The following is an 18,333-nucleotide window of genomic DNA, read 5'->3' as shown; positions in this document are numbered from 1 at the left end:
TGGAGCAATTAAGTAATTTGAATTTTGTACGTGTCTTCGAAAAACAAATCCTAAATTTGATAAGATCAATTACATCTTGGTTTAACAACATGGAAACTCGACTTTTAAAAACAATTCAGAACCACAAACTTGCTCTTTTATCTTTCATCCCAAATTGAAAGATCAAAATGAACACTTATTAATAATATGACCAACAAATAGCCTATTGAGCATAATGAATTGCATGGGCTGATTCTATTATACTCATTAATCAATCAATCAAATTATGTACATGATACCATGATCAAAATTGGTACAACACTTTAATCAACTAATCAAGGGAATGAGATAAATTAACTTTTTAAATCAAAAGAAATTTTTCCTGGCTCCTATGTGCCCCATCTTCATTCATACAAAGGCATGACTTGCCTAAAAATAGAACTAGAACTAGATCTCATCGGTCAGCCAGACTATCAGCTAATTCACTGGAGGCAGGTATCTACCCGAAAAGGTGATATCCACCTAAATAATGCCTAGGTAATGCGAGGGCTTTACCAGCTCGCGAACTCAAATTTCATTTAATTGATTGAGGGAAGATAAACCCTAAAGATGCCTCGCTTTCCGACTTTTTGTCTGCAGGTCGGACATTTGTTCTGTAACGATTTTAGCGATCGCTGAAGGCACTCCTTGCAGAAGATGTGGCCGCACCTTGTTGACGTCGGTTCTATTAAAGAGCCCATGCATACTGGACAGCTAAAGATAGATTCCTCATGCAATGCGACAGGCTGAGGTGATTCTTGAATCACGGAAATAGTCCGTTCCTGCAATGGAAAAATGAAAGCGTTTTAGTGGCTGTAAAAACTGTTATAACCATTCACTGCCCTAAACCAAGAGAGAACTTTGCTGAAAGTTCTACCAGACTGAAATATGGACCCAAACTACGAAGCACAAAAGCAGAGTACTAATAATGCATCAATGCTTATGAATAAATTTTTTAGAAAATGCAGCAATACTTATGAATCCATTTACATAGGTGATTAAAAGTAAAAAGGAGAGAAAAGAACAAACGGTATTCAATCTATATTTTACCTTAAAAAAATCCACAAATCGATTAGACTGATTCAATAGATAGGAAGGTAGTAATGTTTGGAGTGATTACTGATATAATAGGTGTGTTCAATGCATCAAGAAGCAATGTAATAACAAAGATATAGCATGCCAACAAATAAAAGGCAAAGAAACAACAAGATCCAGTAAGGAGAACATAGTAACTGAGGAAAATGTTATCCAGACCTTCTTGTCGCTCGTTCCTGGTTTCAAGTATGGCTGGCGCTCATTGGGCATTCTTGCTTTGCAGTTGGTGCACAAGGTGTCCGCAGCTGTTAATTACAACGTCCATCAGAAACAATATATAGAAACCATATACCATTTCCAAATCTAAAAGGGCAAACGGGACGTTTTTCATTACAAAAAGCTTGAGCATGGAATAAAAGCTTGCTCAAAGAAGAAATTAGTTCATATTGTAGCGAAATGAATAACTGCAAAATAAAGCACAAAACTATCTTTCGGGTGGTATGCTATTCTTACTTTCAGCATGAGTATTAAAACAAAACAAAAAGCAACAATAAAACCTAAAAACTCTGTGATGCATATGTTAATAGTAGTAAGCATGCATTTGACACAGTTTGAAAAGGGGGCTTTTATAGAGAAATGGCAGCTTCATGCAACAACAAGTGCACATATCGATATGGGTACTATGTTAAAAGCCATTTTAAGAATGAAAAGACTTCATCCAATAAAACCATCAGCATGAATCAGATAAGCAATGACATGCGTAAGGTTTTACCTATAAAGCAAAATCACAAGTAACTCTATTTTTAACACTTAAGCCTGGGCTATTTATAAGCAACAGCAGCAATGATTGTGATAAAAATAATAAGAGAGCAACTATTTGGTGTTCACACTGAGAACATTACTTAACATAAGAGTACCCTCCTCACACAAGCAATATTTCAATTCCTGAATAACTAGATTATTTAAGAAATATAAAACACGGTAGGCTACATATATCGTGATTCATATCATAAAAAAAACATACATATAACATAATGGATCTCAACCTCAAAGCATTGTTTACAATGAGAAGTGGCTACAAAAGTATCATTTCATAAAGGTTTAAAACCACATTAAAAAAAAAATCAGCAAACAATCTCGACAGACAGAGAACAAAAATGCCGATTACCTGAGCTTCCCCTAGGAATCCCAGTAGCATGCTTTCCATGAGTATGGTTTCTTTCCGAAGTTTCTCTGGCCTAAAACAAAGTAACACCATGACAATAAGATAAGCTCAAAAGAACAGTAAATCGGAACATTAAATCGATATAACTGAAAAATACAACAATGACCACATATGGCACACACAACAAAACGCATACCTCAGCAAATGTCCTTGGAGAAATTATAGCAACTTCGTCATCATCGAGAGCCTCGACCGCAGCATTTGTAGCTTGAATATGTCGAGAATGACTAGTATTATGACTGGACAACGCAAGTGATAAATCAAGTGCCCTCATTTGAGGAGGTAGAGGATAGTTAAGATCCAAGTCTAAATCCAACCCTCTTCTTCCTTGCGAATTCGTCATTGTTAAGCCCCCTTCTAGATAATTTAATCCCCATGAATCCATGCAAAAATAGGTCTATAAAACACCCAAATGAAAGATTATGAAACTGCATAAACCCACCAAATAAGTAACTGCAATTATTCCACATACAACCACTATATAAAACAACAACACAAACATAAATTACCAAGGAAATGAAAAAAGCAAGCTAAGTTCTCATAGAACAGCATAAACCCAAAACTGAAAACCAAAAAAGATTAAAACTTTCAATATCCCAACATAGATACACAATGTGTACATCTGCATTATAAGTTAATGAAACTAAAACTAAGTCAAAAAGGAACAAAAAACAAAATTGTGCACAACATGCAAATTTACAACAAATAATACAAAAATAAATTGCATCACTTTTCCCAAAACCATTAATCCCCCATGAAAAGTTAAGCAATCATTTTCCAATTTTTGAACTAAAATAAAAAAATATACAAAAACAGATTACTAAATGGTTTATGCTAATCATTCAGCCATAATTTAAAAAAAAAACTAATTTAAATAATCACTAAACAAAATAGTGGAGCTACCATACCTGTGGAGAGAAATGAAAGTTTGATGAATTGGGGAAGTGGGTATGGGAGAGGAAGAAGAAGGGTTAGTGAAGAATGGAATTTATTGTTGTTGGTGTTAATGGAAAAATTAGTGTGCAATTTCATCTTTAAATTTATTTAATATAATACATAGAATAAAGTTAATTAGAGGGTTTTATTTGGAAATAAAATCATATTTTCTATAAAAATTTTGGGTTTGAAAATCTGATTATTAATCATTATTATAATAAAGCTAACTTTTTAGTATTTCTAAAAGAGAAAAATATTGTCGATTTCTGGTATCTTTTCGTGCCGCCGATTTTGATTGCCTTTTCAAGACTTTTTTTCTCTGTGTTTTCACCTTTTTTTTGAATCTCTCTTTGCTTGTCTTGTTCTGTTTGGAATCCACATTAATACTGTGTCGTTTAGAATAAAAAGTTTTTGAAATTATAATCCAAGAACAAAGGGTCATTTCGCACCCTTAACTTGTCACGAAATACCAAAAAAGTCATTTTAAAAGTTTTTAGAAAAACCTGTAACTATGTCAAAATGCATCAAAAAAGCCCCTCTGTCATCCTCGCCCACTCTCAATCAGTGATTGAAACACACTTTCCACGAAAAAATTGGTAAAAATATAAAATAATTCTTAATATTTTTTAATTAAAATATGAAAAAATCAATTCTTTTTACAAATTTAGGGATTTTTTATAGTTTGTTTAGCGCTTCATACCACATATCTGCCACTGCCACTGGAAAAAGAATTCCAGTGCCATAATATTTTTGGGCTACTCCAACAGGCCCAGATGATGGGACTGCTCCAATGAAAAACAGACCCATCTGCGTCTGCTTCATGGGTCTAGTCCGATATAGGTCTGCTTTTGTATCCAAAACAAATTCCGATGGAAAAAATATTCAGCTGGCAACGCTTTTCGGTGGGTGTGGCGATTGGCGGTGGAATGAAGTGGTCTCCGGTAAAAATAAAGGGATAAATTGATATGGTTTTACATAGTTTAAAGGGGTGATATTTCCACTTTTTTTGAATGTTTTTAATACAAAACACAAATTGCAGATTAATTTGATCCAAAAACCTCTAAAATAACTCTTTCATTATTTCGTGTCAAGTTGATGGGGTAAATTAATCCTTTGTTCGATATATCACTCAAAATAAGATTTAGTGCCCTACAAATTTTAATGTTTTATCCTTTTTAAAAAATTATCTAGACATATTCATTTTAATAAGGTTACTAGTCATTTTATACAACATTTTTTTATTATTTATGTACATATTTATTTAATGACACACATAGACCATCTAGGCCTATGTTTATGGTTAGTGATTATGGATGTAAATAGACCGAGTCGGTCCAAATTTGAATTTGCTATATAGGATCGAGTTAAATAGATTTAAATCCCCATTTTTGTATAAAGATAAAAACTATAAGATAATAATTTTTGTAATTTTTTTGTGTTTTTTGTATTTATGTAAACACTAAATTTCCCTAACATCTATATACATATGGATGGTCAAGCCCATAGAAGTGTACGGCCCATATAAAGCCCAACTAATCACTATAATTCCCAAATTATCCTCTTCCAAGTTAAAATCCGTCAATCTTTATTTTTCTTTTAAATTTTTCAGTTGTTTTTTCTTTGCCGGTTTGGTATTGTTATTGAGCGGGAGACTGAAGAAAGCAAAAAGCTTCCGGTGAACTTCCGGTGACAGTCGAAATGGAAGATAATTCTTCCATTGACCTCCACGCCATTCGCCGGTCTCTTTTTATTTCTGCTTAATTTTATTTTAATTACTTTTTATTGTTCTTTCTTTTTAATTATTCTAACTGATTACAGCGGATTAAGAGAACTCGAAGAACAAATTCAAACTAATTTCTATGAAGATACTGATTCACATTCTGACCTACTTCTCAAAGATTCCGCTCTTCAAATTGAGGTAAATTACACTTTTTAACCTCCAATTTTGTTTTTTATCACTGGATATTGAGGTTTCTTACTGTTGATTTTTCTCAATTCTACAGTTCCGTAATTTATTTCTTTCAATTATGCAGAGCAAAGTGCAGCAGATTATTAATGACTGTTCTGATTTCAGCTTCTTAGGGATTGATGATTTAAGCAAGTTTTCTTCGTCTTGGTATATGTTTTTATATTTTTAGCTTAAGAAACAGTTAAATATGTTTTTTTTTTAATTTTTGTGTATAGATGTATTTATGAGCCAATTAAAAGACGAGCTTGTTGCGACGGAGGCTGAGACTTCTAAGATCTGTAATGAAATTGAGGCTCTTGCTAGAAACCAAGTGGAAGGTCATTGAAACATTTGTAATTTCTTTGTTATATAATTTGTTCACTATTGTTGCATATCTTTGTATTGACGTATGTTTTGGATGTGTGTTTCCAGATTATAATAGGTTGGAGGGTGATATTGAATTATTGAAGAGTTCATTGGATTTTATATCAGCAGAGGTTGGTTTCTGATCTGTTTAGTCAAGGTGTTTGTGGTTTTAAACAAAGGTTGCCCGAGTTTTTTGTGATTCTTCAAGCCTACTCGTCTCAAAATTAATATATGAACAAATCTTATATTTGTATGCTTAATGTCAGTTCAGTAGGTTTGGATTTAGATTGATATTTTTTATTTGACTCTTAAGGTATGCCTTTTCATGATTTCATAGAAGGAAACTATTTTATGGTTGTTAGCCTCTAGATTGGCATTCTTCCCATTTCCCTGTTGTCTTTGCATTCCATTGGCACTCTGGGAGGGAGCTCTTACAAGAATCCACCCAGCCCTCAGTGGTTATGTAAGAAGTGGCTGCCCTTAGATAATCAAACATTTTTACCTGTTGCAAATTAGATTCTGGTATTTGTTTTGCTCCTAATGATGGGCCTTAACTGCCTGTACTATCAAATGTAGCATGGAAATGCATGTATGAAAATGTTTTATCTTATAGGGAAGAACTACTTCATTCTGAGTTTTATGTGACAGATGCATCATTTGGTGGCAATCTAATTTGTGCTATGTTTGATAGGATATGGAGACAGATGGACAGCATGCTTGCAGAGAGGATCTTTCTTCAGCACATACAACTGAAGACTATGGATTTGAGGTTCATAACATGGCCTCAATTAGCTGTTGTTTTTGTTCTGGGCCTACTTCTTTCAATTCCATCGATGGATAATTCACATTTATATAATTTTCTTGAGGGCGTTGCACTATATTTAGGATTGAATGTATGCATGTAGGCAGGAATTGGTAACTGTTTTCTCTACGATGATCATGTTACCACTATGGTGCATGTGTTTCCTTGTTTCTGATAATCTTAATGCATTATAGTATTGACTCTTCGTTATGATGTACATTGAATTTGTGGTGAACTGTAGTAGTTCTGTGTGCTGTAATTTTTAAATAGTAAAGTCTGACCTATTTTTGGAGTTGGTTCAGAGATCCTGCTCATGCATCCAAATTTATGAGACTGTTGCCACACCTTGCAGATTCTAAAGCTTGATGATGAGATTGAGAAAAGCAAAATAGTTTTGAAGTCCTTACACGAATCCGATTCCATCTTTAAAATGTAACTCGTTGGTTTTACCCTTTTTCTTAGTTGCACTTGCATAGCTAATATCTTGTGCTTGAGTTTCTTAAATGATTGTAAAATCATGTTTTCAGGGTTGATGCTGTAGAGCAGATTGAAGAGGCATTTTCGGGTCTAAAAGTCATTGAATTTGATGGCAGTTATATTAGATTGTCATTGCAGACATATCTACCAAAATTTGAAGATTTAATGTGCCAGCATAAGATTGAAGATGCTGAGCCATCTGAAGTAATTCATGAATTTCTAATAGAAGTAGTAAGTGAAAGTATGGAGCTTAGGAATGTTGAGGTACTACTACCTTCTTCTGCTCTGTTTTTATTACTGTTTGATGGGTTTTGGGGACGACTGTCTGACCTGCTGTCGGTTTTATGCAGATGTTTCCAAATGACATCTACATAGCTGATATTATTGATGCTGCTAAATCCTTTAGGTTTGGTTCAGTATATTCCCATTTTAAGTTTATGTTGCACTTTCTTTTATTATTCCCCTTCTTCCTTTTTCCTTTTGGTTCTGAGGGACCACCTTTCCCATATTTTAGGGGAAATTATTGAACTTAAACATCTCTTTGGCTGCTTTTACTGGATGCCTTTTGTTTCAAGTGAAAAACTTTCATATACTTACACTGTTAACTGAACTTAAAACTTATAGAAGTGAAGATAATTTTTTAGAAAGCCTTGCTATTTTTTTGAACCTAATGATAAAAGATAATGTTGGATTAGGACTAACATCAGGTGCATTTTCACAATCATACACATGTCAAACAATATGCTTTTTGCTGAATTTTCCGTTAGATGGTAAATCATACTCTTAATTGTACTGATAAGTGCTGATTGCTGATTGGGAACTTATGGGTGTAATATGCGAGCCTTTTTTTGGCAAACTTTTTTGTAATTTCATAAATCATACTTTTTATACAGATTTACAATACATGATATGAGGGTAGTGTTACAGTTCATGCAATGGCTTTGTGATCAGCTGAGGCTAGTTTGTGATCAGCTGAGGCTGGTTTCTTGCTTACACTTTTTTGCAAAACTTCCTTTGCTAGTTTATCCGTTTTCCAGCTATGCATGTATGTGAATTTTGAAAACTAGCAATGGCTGTAACTTTCTAGATATTTGCGCTCATCAACACAACTTTTATTACGACGTGAACTGAGTAACTATATCTGTATTTACATATTTCCATAAACATTATATCTTTTTGATATAGTACTCTGTGATGCCATTCCAGACAACTAATTTCAGATTCAGCAATATTAGAGACTAGATTTTCTCTGGCGTGGTTTCTAAGGACAGTGCAAGATAGAATTATTCAATGCACCTTGAGACGATTGGTAGTGAAGAGTGCAAATAAATCAAGGTAAGATGGTTATGTTCAAGATTTTCAGGTGTTGACATTCTGAAAATGATACAGATTCATGGTGGTATGAGGTGATTCTGTTATTTCACTTAAATTAGATGACCGAGCTTCAAATGCAGGCACTCCTTAGAGTATTTGGATAGAGATGAGACAATTGTAGCTCATTTGGTTGGGGGAATTGATGCTTTTATTAAGTTATGCCAAGGTTGGCCCATTTCAAGATCTCCAGTGAAGTTGATAACTCTTAAAAGCTTAGACCACCACACAAAGGAAATTTCATTAAGCTTTCTCTGCAGAGTTGAGGTATGCATTCATTTTTTTTATTTTGTCTTTTTAGAGAATAGAAGTAATCTTACCTGTTCAAGTCTTTATCTTTTAAGCGGGCCGGAGAATGAATTTGTTAGTTTACAAGGTTTTCGCTACAAATATAATTGGAAACTGATTTTGTCATATTTGTTGAGATATGGTTGAAGAATTTAATTTTCTATAGCGTCAAGAGGCCTTGCGCAATTGTCAACGTAGGACTTATCTGCCTTGAGATTACTGGAGTTTACAAATCATGTAAACTTAATCAATTAGTGTTAGTTAAAAACTTTGATATGTCCCTAGGAAATTGGCTCTGCCTGTATGACTGCGAGGGATTTCAGATGCAGTCCAATGAGTGATTTTGTAAAGACTTGAACAAAAGATTCAATGTTAATATAGCAGAATACAGATTTTTATTCAAATAGATTGACATTTTAACTCATTCTATGAATATAGTGTATGTTTTGAAAGGTTTTCAGTTTGTTGTGTTACAAAATTGGAAGCTAAACTTTCTTTCAGCAAATGCAATTTGCATTTATGCATGCTCTTGTAACCCCAAAACTCTTGCGTGCATGTGGGAAATATGCAGGCCTCTAACCACAATTCCAAAATTTAAAATCAAAACTTTTGATAAATGGAACATTTAATGATGGTAAGAGACATTTCCATCGGTGTATGCATGCATATGGCTTATGTTTCCAGAAAGTTGAGCTCGAGTTTGAGATAAAAATGATGGCCGTGCATTTTTATATTGTTTCTTTTTTGATTATATAACTTCAATTTTATAGGAAGCAGTGAACTCCTTGGATATAGACATGCGATTGAACTTGGTGAGCTTTGTGGAGGCCATTGAAAAACTGCTTGTTGAACAAATGCGCAAGGAACTGCAATCTGATTTGCATTCTGTTGGCCCCTCAAAAGTATGAATACAGCTTCTTACACCCATTCATGGGCTACCGTTAGCAGTTGAGGTCTTTTCAACTTGGTGCTGTATATTTTTTCCGTCGTCTCCTTCTTTATTAATAGTTAGTCATAATTTAACATAAGGATAGCTCGAGCTGCACATTTTTCATTTTCTCTATTTTATTCCTCTTTTTTCCTTCTCCAGTGTGAGCCTAATTTTGACGGTTCTTATGATTAAGTTGTTATTTGATGAGTTACCATCTAAACTGGTTTCTCTGCTGCTGAGTTGCCTCTTTTGAAAAAAAAAAAAAAAAAAAATTCAAAGATCTACATTTCAATGGAACTCATGTCTGATGAGGGCTCCTCAAATTAATACTCCTGTAAATTCTATTGGATTGCTTTGAATTCTAACTAAGATGCTCAAATGATTCACAAAATTTTGTAGAATTCATTTGTAAATGAATATAGTTGTATTTAGTTTAATTAGACAATCATTTACTAGTTTTGTAGAATTGAGCGTTGTTTATTTTAAATAAATTTATTTACAAATGAAATGAATTTTAGAATCAAATTGAACCAAACAAAAGGTACATAAGCTGAAACTATAAGAACTGAGTACATCAACTCTAATGGTAGTAGGTGTTGGAACCATTCCTATATGATGCAAAGAAAAGCCTTTGTGCTTTGATTTTTTTATCATCCGAATTTATTATAATTGACTTCTGAGAATAACCCATTTTATCATAATCTTTTGATTAGTTTTATAAACTTTTTGAGGTTGGTGAATTATGGAGTTTGTTTCAAAAGGTTACATATGCATTAGTATTAATACCTTCAGTATTTGAACAATATTTTCCTGCAAACTTTCTGAGGTAGCATCCCCGTATTGGCTGCATATATAATAATTAATTATTAGATTCTCAGAAAAAAAATATTAATTATTAGTTAAAAATTTAGAACTGTAATCCCTTTTGTTATTAAGAGTTATAGCCTATTTCTATATGCCACTGAATTACTTCATGTTGACATTTAATATTGAGTTAAAATTTAATTTTTATTCTTTGTATTATGCTATTGTATCTTAGTTCTTTTTTTTTCCTTAAGAAATTTAATTCATAAAAATGCAATGCTAGAATATAAATGTTTTATATAGTAAAATATTACTTTATGTTATTTTATTAGAACTTTGCATTTTTTTCTAATTGATTGATTTATTTAGCTATATTTGGATAAATAATAAAATTAAACAAATTTTATAAATAAATTTGTTATTAAATAAAATTTAACTTAAGTTATTTAAGTAAATAATATTCATTATATATTGGCTGCCACCCTACATTTGTTCATATAAGAAATTCATCTGACAGCCTCTGCACATGCATGATACCTATTAACCTCCTAAGCATTTCCAGTTTCCGTTATGTATTTCGAGTTTACTGCGAGTTTGCATTTAGGTTTTGCAGAGCAACTTTATGAAAAAAAAATTCTTCTCTCATATTATGGTGGCAGGGGCGGGGGGCGGAAGTGGACCCATTTTTAATGGAAGTTTTCACCATGAAGTTGAGTAGATATGAAGAGGAGTTTATTGAATTTATGAAGAGGATAAGAGAGTTTGAAAATATATCCATTGGTTTGATTAAGGGAGTCGAGCCAACTCCGGTGAGAGAAATATATGGGAATACAGTTTACGTAGTGTTCGACTATTTTGTAATTAATTTGGAAATGGAAGATTTCGAAATGGAGTTTAAAATTCTAAGGTATTCTCTTTACTGCATTGGCGGTATAAATACCTGGTTGGAGTGTAATTGGGAACTGGCAAGCCGAAAGGAGGATGAGACGCCTATTAGCATTTTTTCTAATTCTAAAAAGATTAATATGAATGTGTCTTACGATGAGACATTTCCATTAAAATTTAATGTCATGTTTAGTATTCACGAGCTCAAGAGATAATATATAAATAATGTGAGTTTGGCTGTTGGTTATGCCAGTGAGAACCCTCGTACTAATATACTGGCTGTAATTCTTATGCTAATTGAACCCCTTAGGTTCAATAGCATATTTGGATCTCTTCAAAAAGATTACTGTGGAAATGTACGAGTTGACTTTATTGGCACTATTCATGATTGGGGTAAATGTTGTAATGCTATAATTAATGGTTCCAGGGTCTCTGATTCTATTCTTAGAGATAATGCAAAAGATGTATATCTGGTCGTTAATGCAAGAGGTAAAAGATTGCGGAAGATGTACATCTGGTCGTTCATTTAGACATCTGGACACTATAATTAAACGTTTGGACGTTATGTGGACTTTTACTAAACGTTTGAACATTATGGAGACTTTTGCTAAACGTTTGCTCTTTTTAAGGCTTAGTTTTTGTCGATGTGGCACGCACCAACACGCCACCTAAGCACATTTCCTTTGACCATTTTTAAAACGATATATTACATATATTTGGACATTATCAAGACGATTTAATTTTTTGGACATAATGGATATTTTCGCTGAACGTTTGGCCTTTTTAGGTTACTGTACCTTTTTTTTTAACAAAAACAGAAAAATTAAAAGAAGGTAATTCAATGTTAAAGAGATCAATTTGTTTTTGTTTTCACTCTAAATGTGTGAAAAATACAAGGAAAATGTGTAAAAATAAACTAATTATTTAGCAATAAATTAAATTAAATTGGATCATGGGCATTTAGGACCTCCTTCCTTGGTCTTCCAATTGTTATAGCAAGGACACTCTTCCTTATGACCATATGTGCCTGATGGAACACACAAACATTTTTGGCAGCATTTGTTGCATCCATCTATGCAATTTCCTTTGTGTTGTGTGGCTGAGCATCTAAAATCACATGCTGCTGCACATTCTGAATGAAACAAAAATAGAAAAAAATAATTAATTTATGATTTTTATTATGATTTAATGATTATAGAATTGAATAAATAAATTTATCATTACGTTCAGGTTTGACAGATCCCTCCGGACCAGCCTGCAAAAACAAAAACAAAATAGATTATTCAATTTGTTATTGTGCATGATGATTCTCAAGAAAGTAAATATAATTAGAAAATAAGTGTATAAACATAATAAAAAAGAGCCATGTAAATCTTGCATGTCTTTTATATTAACGTCAAATAATTAGTAGCAAAGTAAATGTTGATATGTAATCACGACTTTAATCATTTTATCAAATAATCATATTTTAAAATTACAACATATATATTATCTTTTCGACCTTTGTCAGATATACCCTCCATTGATTTGGAGACTGAGATTTGGAGTAAAAGTGGAGTGATGTTATTTATAGTACCACGCATGTAAAATTGATGTTATACACATAGATTTGTGCCACATCAGATTCAAATTTATTGTAGGTATATTCGACAAAGGTTAAAAAGATAATGAAATATGACACGATTTTTAAAATACTGTATATTTGACAAACAGACTAAAGTTGTGGATAGATATGAATCTTTTACTTAATATATAATAATAATAGGTGCTTTCTATAGTTATGTTATTTTCATAAAGCAAATATTACTATTTTGCATATATACTTACTATATATCATTGGATGAATATCAATTTCATGCAATAATAAAATTAGTAAAAAAATAACGTTAGAAAAAAGCCATAACAATAGCAATAATAATTATGCATTACTAATCTATCAATTAATAGATAAAACAATTTATATGAAACGAATGAAACATAGAATCCTTTATTAAAACTTATTTATAATGGATCACTTTCCTATGAGTGAACTTGATAATTCAAAAATAGTAAAATATATGCGTAAAGAATCCCGACTTAGATAAAAATAAAATTTATCAAATATACTTTTACAATTATATTATATACAGCAAATATCATGTTCAAAATCTAGCAACATGTGCAGAGAAATTAAACTAAATCAAACGAAAAAAGAAGGGCTAACATGTGAGATGTCAATGACAAAGGCCATGGCAATGAGAAGCAAGAAGATGGCAGAAGAAAACGATTTAGCCATAGTAATTTTTTGTATTAAATTTCTCTAAGTAAAATAATTATGAGTAGTAAATTATAAAAATAATGGTTTGCTTGACAGACTTAGATAACATCTTATATATAGTGAACAAATTAATTAGACAGAACAAACATGAATTATTTTTTGAGACTAATATGGTATTTATTTATTTAATTGGGAATTCTAATTCATGGATCAATTTTAGTAAAAATAATTAATTTTATTGCAAAAATGGAGGATATTGTTGACAGTATTGATTGATGTATAATCTCCAATTTAGTCTGCTAGTAGTTATTAATTTTCCCATTATATATAACAGGCTTAGAACCATTTCGTTAATTTGTTGTTTAGTAAAATTTCAAGTTGCATTTTGTATATTCTTGCAACATGTCTATTTTAATTAGGTTCATGAATCTAAGATTTTTAGTTTTGGAAAAAATATAAATTTCTTTTCTTGAAAGATTACTGATGATTATTTGAGATGTAACATTTAAGCACTGATTTTTTTTTTTTTCATATTGTTGGAGGATCAATGATCGGTGACTTATACAATAGAGAGTAATTCATTTATTTTTTATTCGCCAAAAAAAATTCATTTTTTATTTTTATTATAAATGTGATGATTTTATTTAGATCAAATGACAAAAAAAAAATGTCTAAAAATGACGCCTACATGGTGTGCCACACACATAACAAATATTAAATTAAAAGTATAAAAAAGTTTTTAAATATTTTTCTAAAAATGTTTACACCCTCAAACTTGACATTTTGAAACGAAAACCCATGTTTTACAATGCTACAAATACTTTTAAAAAGTTTTGACTTTTTTGAAATGAAAATCTGTATTTCAAGACCGAATAGAGACTAAGATTTGAATTTTTATAAATTTTTCTTCAAATATATAGCCTTTTTTTGTTATTAGACCTTCTACATATAGATATAATTCTATGGAAATTTGAACTCGAATCTTTTTATAATTTTTCATAAATATAATATAATATAAATTATTTTATATTATAATAAATACTTTCTCGGTCACAGTTTGTTTGTTATTTTTTCGCTATCACAAATATTCATTAGATATTATAGATGCATCTTCTCTTATATCACTCTTCTTTTGAAAATATGATATAGTCAAGTATCTCAATAATTTTACACATTAATTTATATATTAAATTCATTAATATTAAAAATAAAAAAAACATATATTTATAAACAAAAGTGATATATTTCATGAGACTTCAAAAATGCAAAAAGTGAAATATAGCTAATAATCACCCATGACCTCTGATTTTTAAGGGTTCAATCACTAAACCCTCCGGTTTTTAAAAACGATCACTAAACCTCCTGATTTTTATGATGGCGCTTATTTAACCCTCTACAACCAAAAAATTGGCGATTTTTGAAAAAATGGTGACGTAACAGCGACTTTTTAATGTCAGACCCAACAAAAATCTTATCCTATGTCAGTCCATGTCAGGTGTCAGGCGACACCTCACCATAAATCTAAAAAACCTAAAATGCCCCAATTAAAAAAAAAAATCCAATCCAAACTCAATTAAACTAAACCCAATTAAATTAAACCCGACAACTACAACCCTAACCGTCGGCCACCTGTCTCCGGCCACCATTGCCACCTATCTCCGGCCACCACCGCCTCAATGACCAAATTTTTGTGTGGCCATCTTCATCTTCCATCTGTTCTTTATAAAGAACAAGTCGAGATGTATATGTTCTTGATGAATAATAGATGGAAGAAGAAGATGGCCGGCTGGAAAAAAAATTCTGGCTATAGAGGCGGCGGCGGAAGGATGGTGATGACCAGAGAGTGGTGGCTGGAGAATGGTAGGGTGGTGGTTAGAGGTGAAGTGTTTTATTTAAGTTTAATTAGGTTTAATTTGAATGGTTCAGTTGAGTTGTGTTAATTTTTTAATTGAATGTTTAGGGGTATTTTGAAATTTTTGGTGAAGTGTCACCTGACACCTCACATGGGCTGACACGAGATCAAATTTTTGTTGGATCTAATATTAAAAAGTCGCTGCCACGTCACCATTTGTTCAAAAATCGCCGATTGTTTGTTTTCAGGGGCTCTAGTGAGCGCCGCCACAAAAATCAGGGAATTTAGTAATCATTTTTAAAAATCAGAAAGTTTAATGATCAGACCATTAAAAATCAAAAGTCATTGGTGATTATTAGCTAAAATATAATTAATTTTTTTGTTCAATTTGAGAGTTTTGGAATCTTCTTCAAAATAAAAAATTGGGATGACAATGGAATGAAAATTTTCAAATTCATAAATATCTATCCGGATGGAGTATATTTTTTTTCTGTTAATTAGCCATATGATTACATAGAAGAAGGAAGTCTATATTTTCCATCCACGGATGAGGGGAAGGGGGGGAGCGTTGGTCTCTTTCTATGAGGATTTTTTATATTTTATTTTAAAATTTATTATAATATGTTAATCTATATAATATTATAGTTTATAAGTTTCATTAATTTCATTTTTATAATATAAATTTAATTATAAAATATCTTTATTATTATCAATATGTAAATGTTATATGAGAATAAAATAAAAACGTGAATAGATTCATTACCACAATTAATGAATGGGGTATAAAAATTCCCCATATAAAAAACTCTTCGTCCCATCCCCAATCCCCATTGTCATTCCTGTTTAAATAACTGACATGGAAAAGTATTTGTCCAAACAAGTTATTGACTATTCTTTTTAAATTTAAAATATTACTATATGAAAGAAAAAAGGTAAGTAGATGTGTTTTTTAAAAGGCCAAAAAAAAATTAAATTTAAATATTAATGATATGTTGTAATTTTATTTAAATTTTTTAATTTTTATAATAATAATCTAATTTTATGTTGTAATTTTAGCCCTTTTTTCACTCAATTTAATTTTCTCAAATTTTCACCTTCATATAATATCTATTAGTTTTGTTTAACTTTTTTCGGTCATTTTTAACTTCAGATTCATTTTTTCTTTGCTTCAATCATCGAAAAAATTAAAGAATTTATAATTAGAATTTAGCGTTATTTTTGATTTTTTTTAAAATATTATAAGTTATATTTTATAATTCTAAAAAATAGATTTTGCTAATTACAGTGTTAATTTATAAACTTAACTAAAAACTAAAACAATTAAATTGATCGAATTTTTTTCGCTAATATTACAATAAAAAGTTGAAATTAGGCTATTATTATAAAAATTAAAAAATTTAAATAAAATTGCAATAATCCATAAAGGTTTAGATTTATTTTATTATTAGGCCTTTTAAAAAAAAAAGCATACCTGAAAAAGGTATAAATCAACAAAAAAAATGTTAAACTATAAAAATACATTTTTAATTCCAAATATATCAAACTAAGGACATGATTATTAATTACATTTTCTTCCATAATATGTATTTGTGGGGCATGCTAAAAAATTAGAAGTAGATCCCGACTATTTAATATCAGCTACGGTCCAAGTCAATAATTGCGCAATTGACAATTTCACGATAGTATTAGTAGGACTTGTATTACTGATATTTAATTAGTAAAATAATAATACTTATAGTTTACATAAATATCAAACTAATCTTCACTCCTATGTATGGCATGCAGAAATTAATCGGGGTCAAATTATTATTATTTTGGGTTAATGGGTACTGGGTAGTGTTATCATCACAAGACTTGTTCCTAGCATAATAGAAGGCTATTAACTAACTAAAAAGCACGGAAACTTCGACAAAGTTGCGTTTCTCGTTTCGAAAATATTCCGGAAATCGGAAACTCTTAGACACCCGTATGAAATGTTTCGGCCGTTTCTGTAAATAATAAAAATTAAAAATTTATAAACAAATTTAAAATTATTACCCATAAATAAAAAAATCTAACTAGTTACCCATAAATTTTACATTCGCATTTCCCACAATACATCAAATATATTTATTTGTGTTGAATTATATTATATTTTTTATATATTCATAAAATTTTAAATATTTAGTATATTAAAATGAATTATTTTGTTAATTATCATAAATATTTAAATAATATTTTTATAAATATATCCCTATATTTTTGTTATTTACACGTTTCCCCCACGTTTCGTGTCCTTTATTTTGAAAAAATTTCGTTTCCCCGTGTCCGTTTCGTATCGTTTCCGTTTCCCGTTTCCGTTTCCGTGCTACCTAGCCTACTAACTGCTTTCAGTTTTACATAATACTAAAATTAATTCTTTTTAACCCTAATCACTTAAAATAACGAATTTTTTATTTATGACATAACCTTTTTGTCAATTATAATTTCATTCCGCTAAATGCATTTCAATTGTAGCTAATTATTTTAATTTATTTTTAAAAAAAGAACAGACAAATTTTTCATCTATGATAGAACCTTAATTTTATCAATTATAATCTAATTTTGATATGTATGTATTTTTAGTCTTATTTTGATATGTATCTTTTTTAGACATGTCTAATAATTGGCTACAATTAAAACAAAGTTTTGATATTTTGAAGTAATTAGTCTGTTTTTATATTCATCATAAATATTTTTTATATTTTTTTTTATCATAAATATGATCATGTATGTGAAGATGATCATACGAAAATTCGAACTTAAAATCACCATATTTTTTTTTATAAAAGTACTAATCAAACCACTCAAATGTCAGTGTAGGTCAATCTATTTGGTTAAAATGCCTTTAGATGTATTAGAAGTCGTGGGTTTAAAATCCGCCTTTGTTATTAACATCTAACAAAATGAGACTCTAATAGTCCGGGTAAAAAATAAACAGACCACTCAAATCAATTTTCGTCTTTTACTGCTAATGCAACGTCTGCTTAATTAGTAAAGATAACTACAAATACAGCAGACAAGGTCAAATTTTATAGTAAGACTAGAAAAAGTCATACATAAGACAAGATCCAATCTATGACCAACATTAATCTTGCATATAAATTAACATTAATTTTC

At 30.7% G+C, this 18,333-nt stretch overlaps 2 protein-coding genes across 3 annotated transcripts; one reads left to right on the top strand and one right to left on the bottom strand.

Moving 5' to 3' along the window:
- Nucleotides 1–212: 212 nt before the first annotated feature.
- On the bottom strand, nucleotides 213–3,518 carry LOC126666903 (uncharacterized). 2 transcript variants are annotated; one of them, XM_050359809.2, is made up of 5 exons: nucleotides 3,187–3,518; nucleotides 2,415–2,706; nucleotides 2,222–2,291; nucleotides 1,273–1,358; nucleotides 213–800 (listed from the first exon to the last, which is right to left on the bottom strand). In XM_050359809.2, the coding sequence occupies exons 2-5, from the start codon at nucleotides 2,661–2,663 to the stop codon at nucleotides 558–560; spliced, it is 648 nt and encodes a 215-aa protein (XP_050215766.1). In that variant the 5' UTR covers nucleotides 2,664–2,706; nucleotides 3,187–3,518; the 3' UTR covers nucleotides 213–557. The 2 variants fall into 2 exon arrangements, with proteins under 2 accessions (XP_050215766.1, XP_050215765.1); XM_050359808.2 differs by having other exon boundaries at nucleotides 2,415–2,675; nucleotides 3,187–3,517.
- Nucleotides 3,519–4,817: 1,299 nt separating this feature from the next.
- On the top strand, nucleotides 4,818–9,617 carry LOC126669938 (uncharacterized). Its single transcript, XM_050363585.2, has 12 exons — nucleotides 4,818–4,953; nucleotides 5,033–5,132; nucleotides 5,248–5,311; nucleotides 5,399–5,500; nucleotides 5,595–5,659; nucleotides 6,220–6,297; nucleotides 6,683–6,762; nucleotides 6,858–7,071; nucleotides 7,158–7,213; nucleotides 8,014–8,142; nucleotides 8,262–8,445; nucleotides 9,237–9,617. The coding sequence occupies exons 1-12, from the start codon at nucleotides 4,913–4,915 to the stop codon at nucleotides 9,372–9,374; spliced, it is 1,251 nt and encodes a 416-aa protein (XP_050219542.1). The 5' UTR covers nucleotides 4,818–4,912; the 3' UTR covers nucleotides 9,375–9,617.
- The last annotated feature ends 8,716 nt before the right edge of the window (nucleotides 9,618–18,333 follow it).

Source organism: Mercurialis annua, linkage group LG2, assembly GCF_937616625.2.
Source record: "Mercurialis annua linkage group LG2, ddMerAnnu1.2, whole genome shotgun sequence".
NCBI classification, from domain to species: Eukaryota; Viridiplantae; Streptophyta; class Magnoliopsida; order Malpighiales; family Euphorbiaceae; genus Mercurialis; species Mercurialis annua.
Note: the sequence above shows the minus strand (reverse complement) of the source record. Positions and strands in the feature narration are given on the sequence as shown.